General features: G+C 44.8%; 1 protein-coding gene across 9 annotated transcripts in view; it reads left to right on the forward strand.

Annotated features, from left to right (window-relative positions):
• Nucleotides 1-11,931, forward strand: part of GNAS (GNAS complex locus) — a 54,602-nt gene extending 42,671 nt beyond the window's left edge. For 4 of the 9 annotated variants that reach the window (XM_057528451.1, XM_057528452.1, XM_057528459.1 and 1 more), the window contains 11 exons: nucleotides 305-349; nucleotides 4,607-4,661; nucleotides 4,748-4,867; nucleotides 6,611-6,708; nucleotides 9,863-9,917; nucleotides 10,055-10,128; nucleotides 10,260-10,318; nucleotides 10,427-10,547; nucleotides 10,714-10,844; nucleotides 11,061-11,128; nucleotides 11,406-11,931. In XM_057528451.1, the coding sequence (XP_057384434.1) occupies nucleotides 305-349; nucleotides 4,607-4,661; nucleotides 4,748-4,867; nucleotides 6,611-6,708; nucleotides 9,863-9,917; nucleotides 10,055-10,128; nucleotides 10,260-10,318; nucleotides 10,427-10,547; nucleotides 10,714-10,844; nucleotides 11,061-11,128; nucleotides 11,406-11,552 (973 nt within the window). In that variant the 3' untranslated portion in view covers nucleotides 11,553-11,931. Of the gene's footprint in view, nucleotides 1-304; nucleotides 350-4,603; nucleotides 4,662-4,747; nucleotides 4,868-6,610; nucleotides 6,709-9,862; nucleotides 9,918-10,054; nucleotides 10,129-10,259; nucleotides 10,319-10,426; nucleotides 10,548-10,713; nucleotides 10,845-11,060; nucleotides 11,129-11,405 lie in introns of all 9 variants that reach the window. The other 5 variants (XM_057528453.1, XM_057528458.1, XM_057528456.1 and 2 more) reach the window with 2 other exon arrangements.
• Nucleotides 11,932-12,808: the final 877 nt, after the last annotated feature.

A 12,808-nucleotide genomic window follows, 5' to 3' on the forward strand; every position in this document is an offset into this window, starting at 1 on the left:
AATCACTGCTTTAGCTCCCTGATGCATGTACATTTAGTGAAAGCACAAGAAAATAATTATCCGTCTCTTAATGTACCCGACGGGAGTCCCCAGAGGACTCTGCTAATACTGCAGCGAAGGTGTGGAATTCTTCCCTCTACGGCCTGCAGTCTCAGTAGACATTCCAATTTAGCCAGGAAGGCGACCTAAGAATTAACGGGAGGATGGTGGCCATTTGTTTAGGAATGTAGAGAGGCTGTGTGGGGTTTTTTGTGAAATTGCGGTGCCTTGCAGATTAGGTGAGCTTTCAATCTCTCTTTAAAAGGGGCGGCGAAGAGGACCCGCAGGCTGCAAGGAGCAACAGCGATGGGTAGGCACATTCAAAAACAGAAAAACTTTTTAACACACACACTTGACACACATGAAGATCATACTGGGAAACTGAGGACACAGAGACCCGGGAAGAAAACCAAAATCATTTAAGGGCCATCAGCCATCTTGGTATACGTCTGCAAACAGCACGATTTCTTAACATTTCAGAGCAAGTGAAGTGCAAAACCATTTTTTTTTTTTTTTTTTTTTTTGGCCAACCTTAAAGTATAATTAGATCCAGCTGGGGGAAGGCTATAGATTTCAGCTTTAGATGATCAGTTTAGGGTTTCTCGAGAATTGCTGTTTTTCCATATGGTTTCCAACCCCTCAGCTCACCATTTGAATTGGCTACTTGCTTTTAAAACTGGCTACTTGTTTTTAAAACTACTAAATTCCATCTACCCAGTGGTTGGTCTGATTTTAAAATTTCAGACCTCCGGGGGAAAAAAAATTTTTTTTTACCTCTATTAAAATACGTGGTGCTGCACTGTCCTTAATTTTGGAAAAAAAAATTGCTCGGCACGTTGAGGAGGGGAGGTCATTGTTGAGAATGATCTCGAAAAGCCTCTGGTCTTTTTAAAATTGTCAAATTTATTTTGACCCAAGGCACTTTACGTTAGCTAGTGGACAGGAAATTAATGATGGCCTCCATCTTTTTCCATTCATTATCAAATTATTTTTTTCTTCACTTCCTGCATCCGCTCTGCCCATCACGCGTGCGCGCGTGCACACACACACACACCCCCACATACACGCACACACATGCATGCCAGGTAATCCTCTCTGAGCACTGCTTTGCTTATTCAGCTTGCAGTGGGGGAGCAGCTATTTCTCCTGAGAACATGCAGAGCCGACTGACCTAGCCTAGGGCATCTCAAAGAAATAGCTTCTGTGGCCTGGGAGGGGAGGGGCAAAGGATACTGGGGGGTTGGGACCAAGTAACTGACACATGTTTGTTCATCTGTTTTTTTTAGACAATATTACCCCTAGATGATGGCTTCAATTTCTCATCTTCCCGGCTATGTCCCATCACACTTTGCATGCTGGAATTGCCCGTCTTAGGAACTTCTAATAAGAATACTATTCTGTTGGGGAGGGGGGAGGGGGCCCTACCACCTAACCTCTAAAGATAACAAAAAACACCAAAAAAAAAAAAACAAAATAAAAAAACAAAAAAAGGAATCCCTAATTGACAAAACTGTAGTGTATCAACCATCCAAGGCATCTACATAAAAAGTGATTGACAGTTTACTGTACCAAAAGTTGGCATTTGAGAGCTATGACACATCCATACTGAGCCACCTACTGTGTACTAGATGCTATGCTAGACCCCTGAACCCTTCTAATACCTACTAACAGCCTGCTCTTCTATCTGTGACTCTGTTCTACAAGTAGAAATAAGTATTAACATGTGATAAATAAAAATTATCTGCATGTCTCAGCAATCCCTGTATCTTGCGTCTGTCTTCTGTCTTCTGTCTTTTCCCACCAAAGGAAAAAAAAAGGCATAAATATAAAAAAGGTATAGAACTTAGTATGACATAGCCTTCCCCTAATACTAGCTGAAGGGGGGAGCGGGGTGGGCAGCTCTTAGAATTCAAACCTAGCATAGAAAGCAGCCCTGATCTGCTTTATATGTGGAGGGGGGGGGGAGGAGAAGCTATAATATCCTAAAAGTACTTCCAGCCCCCATTTTTCAGTCCATCAGAATTCTAGCAATTGATACACAATTTGGCTTTGTTAAGTAGTTTAGAGACATATGAGGAATCTTCTCCGAATGTCACAATCAACGTTAAGTTCATTAAGCGATAGTAAAAATTATGATAAACCTGCCAGCCCCCAGAATCATAGCTCCATCTACAGAGTAACTGCTTCAATGGAGGAATTTTTATGTTTTAGTATTACACGCCCGAATTAGATTTTAGATTTCTATTTTAGCTGTTTTAGACTTGATATACTCCCACACCTATTCACATACGTAGATGAATACTGAACACGTTCTCAAAATATCCGTATTTAAGACTGGAAGTTTTCCAATTATCATACTACTACTTAGACCAAAATATCAAACTGAATGAAAGAATCAGGTTTCTGGAAATAACTTTTCTCTTGCTCTGTGTTCATTTGGGTATTAAATACCCGGACATATCTAATTTTAACTCTGGTGGGACCATAAAACCAAAGGTTAAAGGCTCTCAGTACCATGGAAATGGAGCTTGTTTCTAATGAATGGGAATGGATTTGTCCTATGGGGTTTTGAATTTGAATTCCTGGGTGAACGTTAGGGACAAACACGTGTCCTTTTAGAACTCCAACGTCTTAAATACCTGATTCAGACTGTGGCACCAAGTCTGGACACGATTAGTAATTTTCAGAAACGTACCAAGCAGAATAGTCCCACAGAGGGGTCGGGACAGTCTCCCTTTAAGCCTAGGGTCGTTGCGTTAAGAGTCTGGGGGCTTGGGGCACGGATCCCACTCTCCTGGTTGGAGCACAGCTCTCATATGCGTGCCTGGAGTTCTCCCGACCATGAGGGGGTTCCTGGTACCACCTGTCGCCCCACACCCTCAGCCCCCGATGAGCACAGCATCTCTAAACCAGCTCCGGATTCCGGTGTGAGAGGGGCGGGGTCTCAAAGGCTAGTCTGACCCTGGGGTAGGGATGAAATGCGATGAGACCATTCAGAAAACGAGGGCCCACCCCTCAAACGAATATGCAGAAACTTATTTTGAAAGGATAAAATGGAAGGAAAGGCCAGGTTCTCGAGGGGGCCGGGCTCTTGCAGGCGAGCACGTGACATCCCCCATCCCCCGCCGCCGTGGTCCCCCGACCCGAGAGCCGCCTCCCCACGTCACATGTTGACCTCCCCGCTGGGCTGCACTTTGCTGTTACCCCCCCACCCCGCGTGTCCTGTGCATTAATGTCCTGTCGTGTTCTGCCCCTGAGGGGGGCTACGTGGTTTAATTTCTACCTCCATCCCACGACTCTTGGGCAATTAACCCCGTGAATACGTCAAAAATTGGGACTCTCTTTGAAGAGATTTCTTTAAAAATCCCGGCAAGAAAAACGTAAGCTCTGTCTCCCCCTCTGTCCTCCTGCCTCTGTCACTCAGACCCTCCCTCCCTCAGCCTCAGTTCCCTCCTCTGTGAGGACAGCACCTTAGTTCCTCGTGACGGTGCTGTCACATCCCAGGGCCTAATACGCAGTAGATGTGTCATGGCTGTGGGTTCAATACCCCATCCCACCCCCCAAACCAAGAGGCGACGCCTGGGCAGTAGAGTGGCAAGATTTACACCCTGAGCAAGAGGTCCTTAACCCCTAAGAACACAAACCCGAGAATGTTTCCTGGCTGTGCCTGTGATGAAGGACAGTGTCTGAAAGACACAGGGGGACAAACAACATCAGGGCACCCCAGCGCCAAAGGGCGTGGTCTTTACCTGTGGTCCCAGGGACCCTGAATGTAGATGGTCCCACATGTACACAGGCTGTCCCAGGTGCCCAAGTTAAAATCAATAAGCAACAAACGCTTACCTCTACTTAACCGAGGGACATGGGCCACACCGCCTCCCTCCCCCTCCCCCCAATAAGTCCCAGATCATAAAGCCTTCCGGGGGCAGAATCTTATTTTTACCTTATTCACATCGAGGGATCAATCTATATTAACATCATCAACTAGAAATGTCATCCACTGCTGCTGGTTGCAGTGACAGACACACAGTGACTACTGAAATAAACAAAAATAAATAAGCAGGGCCCCAGAGCCCTCAAATCTGTAATTAACACTACCACCTGCATTTCATCCACTGGTTGTCCATGTGCTAATCCAGTGACTGAGGAAGCCCCGAGGCACACCTTGAACTTTTCCCCCTCCCCAACCCCACCCCCAAAGCAGGGATGCTAGCAAGGGCCAATAGGAACCTTTTCGGAAGTGCTGGTGTGCGGTGTGGGCCTCAAGAAAATGGAAGCACCTCTGAATAGTGATGAGCCAGCCCCCACTTCTGGTACAGTAGCCTTGATCCTTATCTAGATGCCGACTTGGTAATCTGCCCCGATTGGGCGTGTCCTCGGGACACAGTCTGGGAGGTTATCATTTGAAACCACCTTTACTCAGGAACCTCCAACCTCTGCACAGATCTGAACCCACCACTCCTTCAAGAACAGAATACTATTTTAGTTGGAAAATCGTGATTGAAGCGACACTGTGAGTCAGCGTGATGCAATATGATTTTTCTTTTCCTTTTCAATCCCACTGTAGTGAGAAGGCCACCAAAGTGCAGGACATCAAAAACAACCTGAAAGAGGCCATTGAAGTACGTGCCCGGTCCTTTTTGTCGTTCTTTTAGCCTCCCTTTCAGACAGCGCTGTCCCCCTGACCGCTTTGCTCCATCATTTTCAGACCATCGTGGCCGCCATGAGCAACCTGGTCCCCCCCGTGGAGCTGGCCAACCCCGAGAACCAGTTCAGAGTGGACTACATCCTGAGCGTGATGAACGTGCCAGACTTCGATTTCCCTCCCGTAAGCTAAGCCCACGCCCCTTCCCACCCCCCACCCACACCCCCTGGGATGCCCCCCCCCCCCCACAGGCGCACTAACAGCGAAACCCATTTCTGTGATATTGGTAGGAAAAATAATCATCAGAGCTTTGGTCAAGATGGATGAGCGAATTTCTATCACCCCTCGTCAATCTTGGCTCGCCCGTCCCCGCAAGTAAACATCACAGTTCAGTACTACAATTCTCACTGTATTAGACTGTAAATCTTTATGAGAGAAAAAGTCATGAGTCGTGGCAGCCTTAACTATTCCCTTATACACATCTTGTGACAAACGAAACTGTTCAGTGTGGCACCCAAATGCTAATTGTCCAGCTAATCGAAAATATCCTAAGATACCAAGGAATGCAGAAATGAAGTGCCAGCTCTGAGTTTTATAAACGGAAGATATTCTCATTTTAAACAATTTGCCATTTAACCTTTATTAAGGTTTTTCTAAAGTCAGTCCTTGTCTTGGGGCAAATGAAGTCTTTTCTCATTATTCAAAAAAAAAGAAAGAAAAGACCTTCACCTAAATAAATCATAACCCAGGGACTGTCCTCTGTGCACCCTGGCTGGCGTGCAGGACACTGCTTACAAAGATTTGTCTGCTCCATAAAGAACTATTTTTAGGGAACACAAAATTGCCTGTGGCCCAAGCATATATGTTTTGACCCCTTTGTGGGGGAAGAATAGTTTATAAGAGGGGAACAGGAAACAAGATGGAAAGATGGGCAAGTTTATAAGGCCCAGAAGGAAAAGACTTGTCTACAGCAAAAACAATGACTTATTGTTGCCTTTTGTCAGGCTTTCGTGGGAATTTGTGTTTGTGTATTTTAAATGGGTTTGGCTGCAAACTTCTCCTAGCAAGGAAGCAGTTATTAGTAAGTATGGCTAGGTAACTTCTTTTAAATGGAAAAAAAGTCGAGCAGTAAACACAGCACACATAATGCCAAACACAGACTTTTTCATGAGACGTGATTCTGTATTTCTAATAGGAGAAAAAAGGCAGCCCGTTAAAAATAAACCAGGATGGTGACCTCTTAAGGGTCTTCTGTTAGCTGAACTTCACGTTCCTGCCTACTTTTGACCCTTTTCTTGCTGCATTCACATTGCAGAAAAACCTTCTCTTTCCTTGTAAGGGACGAATTGCCCCGATACAATTAAAAATGTTTTTCTGTTCAAATGAAATGTGAATCATGACCTACTGCAATTTAAAACCACGCAGAGGTCATTTGCTCTTTTGATTGACAGGCATTGACGGACAAGGTCAGATTTGCCAGCGACTCCCAACCATAATATTGTTTTCTAAAATTCAAATTTTCCTGGAAGGAAAATTTCGATCCCACCACATCTTCACAAATGAAAACGTCCTGTTTCCACGACATGGAATCATATATTGGCAGCGCCTCCTAATTAGATTATACGTCCTAGATGAGCCGTTGGGTGAAGAAACAAAGTTATTCAATAGTTTACTCTGGCCCCTCCCCCCACTCCCAAAAATACAGGATGACAACTACCCAAGAGCAGTAATTCACAATCAGAGGACAGCCGGATTCAATTTTTGAATACGTTTAGCACGCCGAAGGTCTTTATGAACGCCCATTCCTTAGTTTGCCCCGAAATTGGGAATAATCTCACACCCAGGGTTGGTGGCAGAGTGAACTCCGGTCTCACTGACTTGGAGCAGCTCCCGCGTCTAAACCTTCCCTCTCGTGTTCACTTTCAGGAATTCTACGAGCACGCCAAGGCTCTGTGGGAGGACGAGGGGGTGCGTGCCTGCTACGAGCGCTCCAACGAGTACCAGCTCATTGACTGCGCGCAGTAGTGAGTAACGCCGTCTCCACATCCGCGCACAGGGGCACGCGGAGAGAACCTTACAAACCTCGACTCCCACTTTCCAAGTTACTTGTAAATGAGTTCTTTTCATAGGAGCCAGCAGCCAGTTATTCCCACCTGCGGTTAGAAAGTTCTAGTCTGATTCATTTGTTTTATAAAGCCCTTAATTGCACTTTTTAGTGCGGTGACATTATTTTTATACAAACAATTAATGCCTGTTAGAGCAAAATGATAATTACCTGCAATAAAGTGACATTCATAATGAACTAGCTTGAAGTAATTAACTGAATTGACCTCCGAGCATTTAGGGAGATAGGGCAGCTCTCACACTTTGGATCAGGTAGAAATATTCTATTTGATTGCTGTAATGTAAAAACCTGACAAAGAGGAACAGTGAGGACAAAAATATGCCTCCTCCTCCTTGGTAACTGATAAGTTGCTTTGCTGTTTCTGCTATCAGGTAGGTGACTACAGTAGCTGCCGGAGTCCAGTATTTCTAGTTCATCTAGAGTCGGGTATTGTGTTGAATTCCATTTCCTATCCTTATTTATTCATTCACACTGGGCCTTAATTCAAGGGTGCTCCCCCCATGGGGTCCTCGCTCTGTCCTTTCATGGGCTGTCTTCCAGTGGATGTGATAACACAGCTGGAAAGTTGCCTTTTAAATAGTTTATGACCTTCCTTATCCTGTACATAATATAGCAAATATGTGATGTTCGGAGCCATAAACAATATTTTAAAGATATCGTTTGTTTGCTGATGTTGCACAAATGTACTAAGTGGTCTCAGTTATCATTTTCTCAAGTTGGATTGTCTTTTACGACCGGGGGAAGGGCAAGAGAGATGTGTGATGTTTTAGCCTCTCTCATGTAAGTAACTGAAACTCACAAACAATTTTGCTATTGAAAATATTAAGTAACCAGGACCAAGGTACCCCGGCTGGCTAACAAAAAGCTAAAATCGCCTTACGTAGGAGCCCCACGCCGGAGGAACTTATTGTGAAAACCACTCGAATAAACAGGAGGGAGGAAGAGGTGACAGCACTCAAACAGCAAACACAAAGCAAGCTCCCCAGAATCCTGTTATAGACACATCACACAGGCTGATGTTAGGGGCTGTGAAACCTATCAATCTATCTTTCCCTGGCCCTGCTTTCCCATCGGAAATGCATTTGATTATTTTCAGTTGTCACACATGTAGCTATTTTGTGATTTAATATACAAGCAAATCTGTATATTTTTTCAAGGAGCAGAAAAACAGTCCATCTGGGCCGGTCCCTGTGACCCTCCCACCCCCACCCCTTCTTCAACAAAGCCCCTGATTTTCTCAAAAGTTTGAGCTTAAAGCTGGAAGTGCTAATTATAGTAACGCAAAACAAATGGAAATCCTGGAATTGTTTGCCTTTTGTATTTTGGATCCAAGTCAGAAGTACAGGTACAAGATTAGGAGGGTTTAACCATCCCAGTTTTGAGCGCTCTGGAAGGGGGGAGGGTGTAACAACTTCATTGATGAACAGTTTAGCCAGTTTTTTTTTTTTTTTTGAATCTCACACCATTTAAAAGTTGTTTTTTTAAGGCAAAATTCAGTTACTCCTGCAACTTTATCTGAAAATGGCAACATTTGCACAATTTATGGAAAGTTTCAAGGGAACTCCGGGGAAAAGAGAACATAGCTTGAATCTTATAAAATGTCTTCCCCAGCCCGATGATTAAAGTAGCCCTGCCTTTGCAGTGACCAACGTGTTTCTGGTTTAACGGCCTTTATGTTAAAGTTGAGCTCCTGGTACCTTGCCCATTCCTTAAGGTGCCTATTTTTATTTGTTGAGCTGGGGTTTGGCTGGCCTTACTCCAGATGTCTCTCTCACAAGATTTGGTGCTGATGATCTATTTATAGAACTGTGGTTCTGTTGCCATGGCAACGTGCTGCAGGCCAGGGCGGCTGGGGAGCTATTTCTGGCCCGGTGCTGTAATGTAAGACTGATTGGGCAAGTCGGTATATCCTCTAAGCCAGACTAACTTTAAACTGGTAAAAAGGAAGGAGGGGGGTGGGGGGGGAAACCTTATAGAATTTCTTTAAACAGACTTTTCTCTCTTTGTGATTTTTTTCTGATTAGCCCACTTTACAACAATCCAGACCCCTGCCCCCAAAAAAGCTGGTTTTAATATTAACTTTCCACAGTAATTAAATTAGTCCAGTCTTTTAGAAGTTATTTTTCCTAACAGTGTATCTAGTCAGGCAACACAAGTAAGATACTTTTTACTTTGGGAACAGTTACGGCTGTGGAGCGGGAGATAGAAAACACTGCTTTTCCCTCTAAAGCTTTCGCATCACTAATGACGGCCCCTGAGACCGCCCCCGCCCCTCCACTGTACCTGCTCCCTGCCCAGATAAGGGCCCCTAACCTGGATGGCCCTGAGGTTTTTTGAAAACTCAAAGTTTAATATCTGGACTGTTCTATTTCATGGACCAAGTAGAACGGAAGGGAACTTTGTGTCTGTTTCCTGTTCACTGTGGTAAGGGCCAAAAGGGCCCCTTCTTAAAAGTAGAAGGAAGGGATACCCTTTCTGAGTAACTCAATCTTATTTTCATTAGTCCCTTGGGGGAAAAAAAACCCTTGTTCCTTTTAAGTGTGCCCTCTTTTTCATTTTTTCAAAAAAACTGCGTGACATGGAAGGGTACAATTTTCAAACTACTCGCCGTTTTAGTCAAAGCCAAACAATTTGAAAATCTGAATTTTTTACTCAGTCTTTATCAAATGGCACAAAATCAGATAGACCTGATTTTGGGCCCTCAGCTAATTGACATGCACAGAACCAGCCTTTTAAAATTAAAGCAAGACCAGAGCTCTGCACTGGCCTGTGCTGTACCTGTAGGCCAGGGGTCCTGAGAGCCCACCCCTAGTTCCTGGTTCCTAGACCTACTGGTCAGCCAGGTACATTTATCTTAAATTCTGTTTGCTCTAACCTTTTCTAAGGCATACGCTTGGACCCATAATGAACACAAGCAAAGTCCCCATTGACTTAATGCCAGGTAACTGTGGGGTGATCATTTCCATTTAGCTGGACTTGGCAGAGAGGCAGGAATAGTGGGCAAAGTGGCATGAGTGTGTGGTCACCCCTGTGCATCTTTCTTTTCCTCCCAGCTTCCTGGACAAGATTGACGTCATCAAGCAGGCTGACTACGTGCCCAGCGACCAGGTATGCACACGGTCTCACAAGCAGAGGACGTGGAGCCCTCTTTCCAACCTAGTCAAGACTTTTGCTCCAGACTGTCAATTATTAATAATGTTTTGGTTGGTTTGGGTGAGATCCCTTGACCTAAGATTTTGTTTTAGGACCTGCTGCGCTGCCGCGTCCTGACTTCTGGAATCTTTGAGACCAAGTTCCAGGTGGATAAAGTCAACTTCCAGTAAGTAAATGGTTCCCTTTAAAAAAAGAAAAAAAGAGAGAGAGAGAGATTTCTGGACGTTCCCTCTGGCAGGGAGAACGGTGGACCAGTGTTGGCCCTTGGAGTGACCAGGTGTCATTTCTCTCCTGCAGCATGTTTGACGTGGGCGGCCAGCGTGATGAACGCCGCAAATGGATCCAGTGCTTCAATGGTACGGAAGCCATGGGCTTCTCTGCTCTTTAAGGACATTCTGGTTTTTTCATCGCTGAGGATCATTTTCTCTTCTAACATGCACTGCTTTTGCTTTCTTGTGCCGAAGATGTGACTGCCATCATCTTCGTGGTTGCCAGCAGCAGCTACAACATGGTCATCCGGGAAGACAACCAGACCAACCGCCTGCAGGAGGCCCTGAACCTCTTCAAGAGCATCTGGAACAACAGGTTTGTGCGGTGACCCCCTGGTCTCCTCCCCACTGATCTCAAGGCCCTGTATTTGCATGGCTAGTAGAAAAGAATCCTGTGCAAGTTCTTGGGCAAGCATCTCAAACCCCTTGCAGAAAGAATGCTTTCTTTTCCTGGGCGTTAAACCCGTGTCTCTCTTTCTTAGATGGCTGCGCACCATCTCTGTGATTCTGTTCCTCAACAAGCAAGATCTGCTCGCTGAGAAAGTCCTTGCTGGAAAATCGAAGATTGAGGACTACTTTCCAGAATTTGCTCGCTACACTACTCCTGAGGATGGTATGTGTGGCCTTCTGCAGTTGATTAGTGCCCCTTGGTCCTATGGGGTGTCTTGCATATGTTAAAATTTTCCGTTCTGGAGTTTAAAAATGTACGTCCTCTAAGAATGGAAACCCCCCCTCCCCCAACCACCACCACACTATAAGGGATCTGTAGGGGGAGCCAAAGAACCTTATTTTAATCACTTAAGTAACAAAATATTTATATTCTTTGCAGCGACTCCCGAGCCCGGAGAGGACCCACGCGTGACCCGGGCCAAGTACTTCATTCGAGATGAATTTCTGGTGAGTAGAGACTGTCTTTAGTTCCCTCTCTCTGCTTGTTCTCTTATTCTTAGGGCTGTAAGTTTCCTTAATTCTAAATTTGGGGATCAAACCATCCATTTCCTCAGTGTTATTTCACCAATAGCCGGTATGAATCTTAGCCTTTGTGCCCTTCAACTTGGGTTTGTTTTCACATAACATCAGTGACTGGTGGGCAGTCCTTGGTAGATGACCCCACTGCTGACAGGGGGAGTTACTGGAGAGGCGGCACTGACCGAGTTTCCCTCTGTGCCCACAGAGAATCAGCACTGCTAGTGGAGACGGGCGCCACTATTGCTACCCTCACTTCACCTGCGCTGTGGACACAGAGAACATTCGCCGTGTGTTCAACGACTGCCGTGACATCATCCAGCGCATGCACCTCCGTCAGTATGAGCTGCTCTAAGAAGGGAACTTCCAAATTTAATTAAGGCCTTAAGCACAATTAATTAAAAGTGAAACGTAATTGTACACGCAGTTGATCACCCACCATAGGGCATGATTAACAAAGCAACCTTTCCTTTCCCTCAAGTGATTTTGCGAAACCCCCTTTACCCTTCAGCTTGCTTAAATATTCCAAATTTAGAAAGCTTAAGGCGGCCTACAGAAAAAGATAAAGGAAAAAAAGGCCACAAACGTTCCCTCTCTCTTTAAGTAAGTAAAATAACAGCAGCAAACAGAAATAAAGAAATAAAAGAATAAATGACATAAATGAAACAAATGAAATAAATATTGTGTTGTGCAGCATTAAAAAAAATCAAAATAAAAATTAAATGTGAGCAAAGGATGTGACTTCCGTGAATTATTTGTTCAGGATTTTCACTGCATCAAAAGTTGGGAGGCCCCCGTGTTGAGGTGACAAGGCCCCAAGGTTATAAGTGGGTATAAAATATTGCCACTCTATGTTTTTGTTGACCTAATCTCGGGTTTCTGAAAACAATTTGCAGACAATACAAAATGTCCATCCTGTCCTCCTCTCAAACCCATGCCCCATAGAAAGCCACTAAGCCCCATCAAAAAAGTTCTAGGAAAAAAAAAAAAAAAAAAAGTTCTAGGGCTTCCCTGGTGGCGCAGTGGTTGAGAATCTGCCTGCCAATGCAGGGGACACGGGTTCGACCCCTGGTCTGGGAAGATCCCACATGCCGCGGAGCAACTGGGCCCGTGAGCCACAATTACTGAGCCTGCGCGTCTGGAGCCTGTGCTCCGCAACAAGAGAGGCCGCGATAGTGAGAGGCGCGCGCACCGTGATGAAGAGTGGCCCCCGCTTGCCACAACTAGAGAAAGCCCTCGCACAGAAACAAAGACCCAACACAGCCATAAGTTAATTAATTAATTTAAAAAAAAAAAGTTCTATACTTTGATCACTGCTGCCCTATCCAAAGAGTCTACCAACTTATACCCTTATATATTGTCTCACAGTGTCCCTGCTTACCTAGTCTCCCCAAATAGGTGTTTGAATTTCGGCTGTCTGTCCTGCATTAAGACAGGGACTCAGTTGGGTGGGAGGAATTTAGGAATGCAGTTTACAATCAGGAAAAGTGGAGTTATTCAAGAAATGGTGTACAATGTATATTAAATCATCACATTTTACACTTTAAATATCTTAAAATTTTGTCAATTATATCTCAGTAAAGGTGGGAGGTGGGGGGTGAGGAGGAATAA

This window comes from Balaenoptera acutorostrata, chromosome 15 (assembly GCF_949987535.1).
Source record: "Balaenoptera acutorostrata chromosome 15, mBalAcu1.1, whole genome shotgun sequence".
NCBI classification, from domain to species: Eukaryota; Metazoa; Chordata; class Mammalia; order Artiodactyla; family Balaenopteridae; genus Balaenoptera; species Balaenoptera acutorostrata.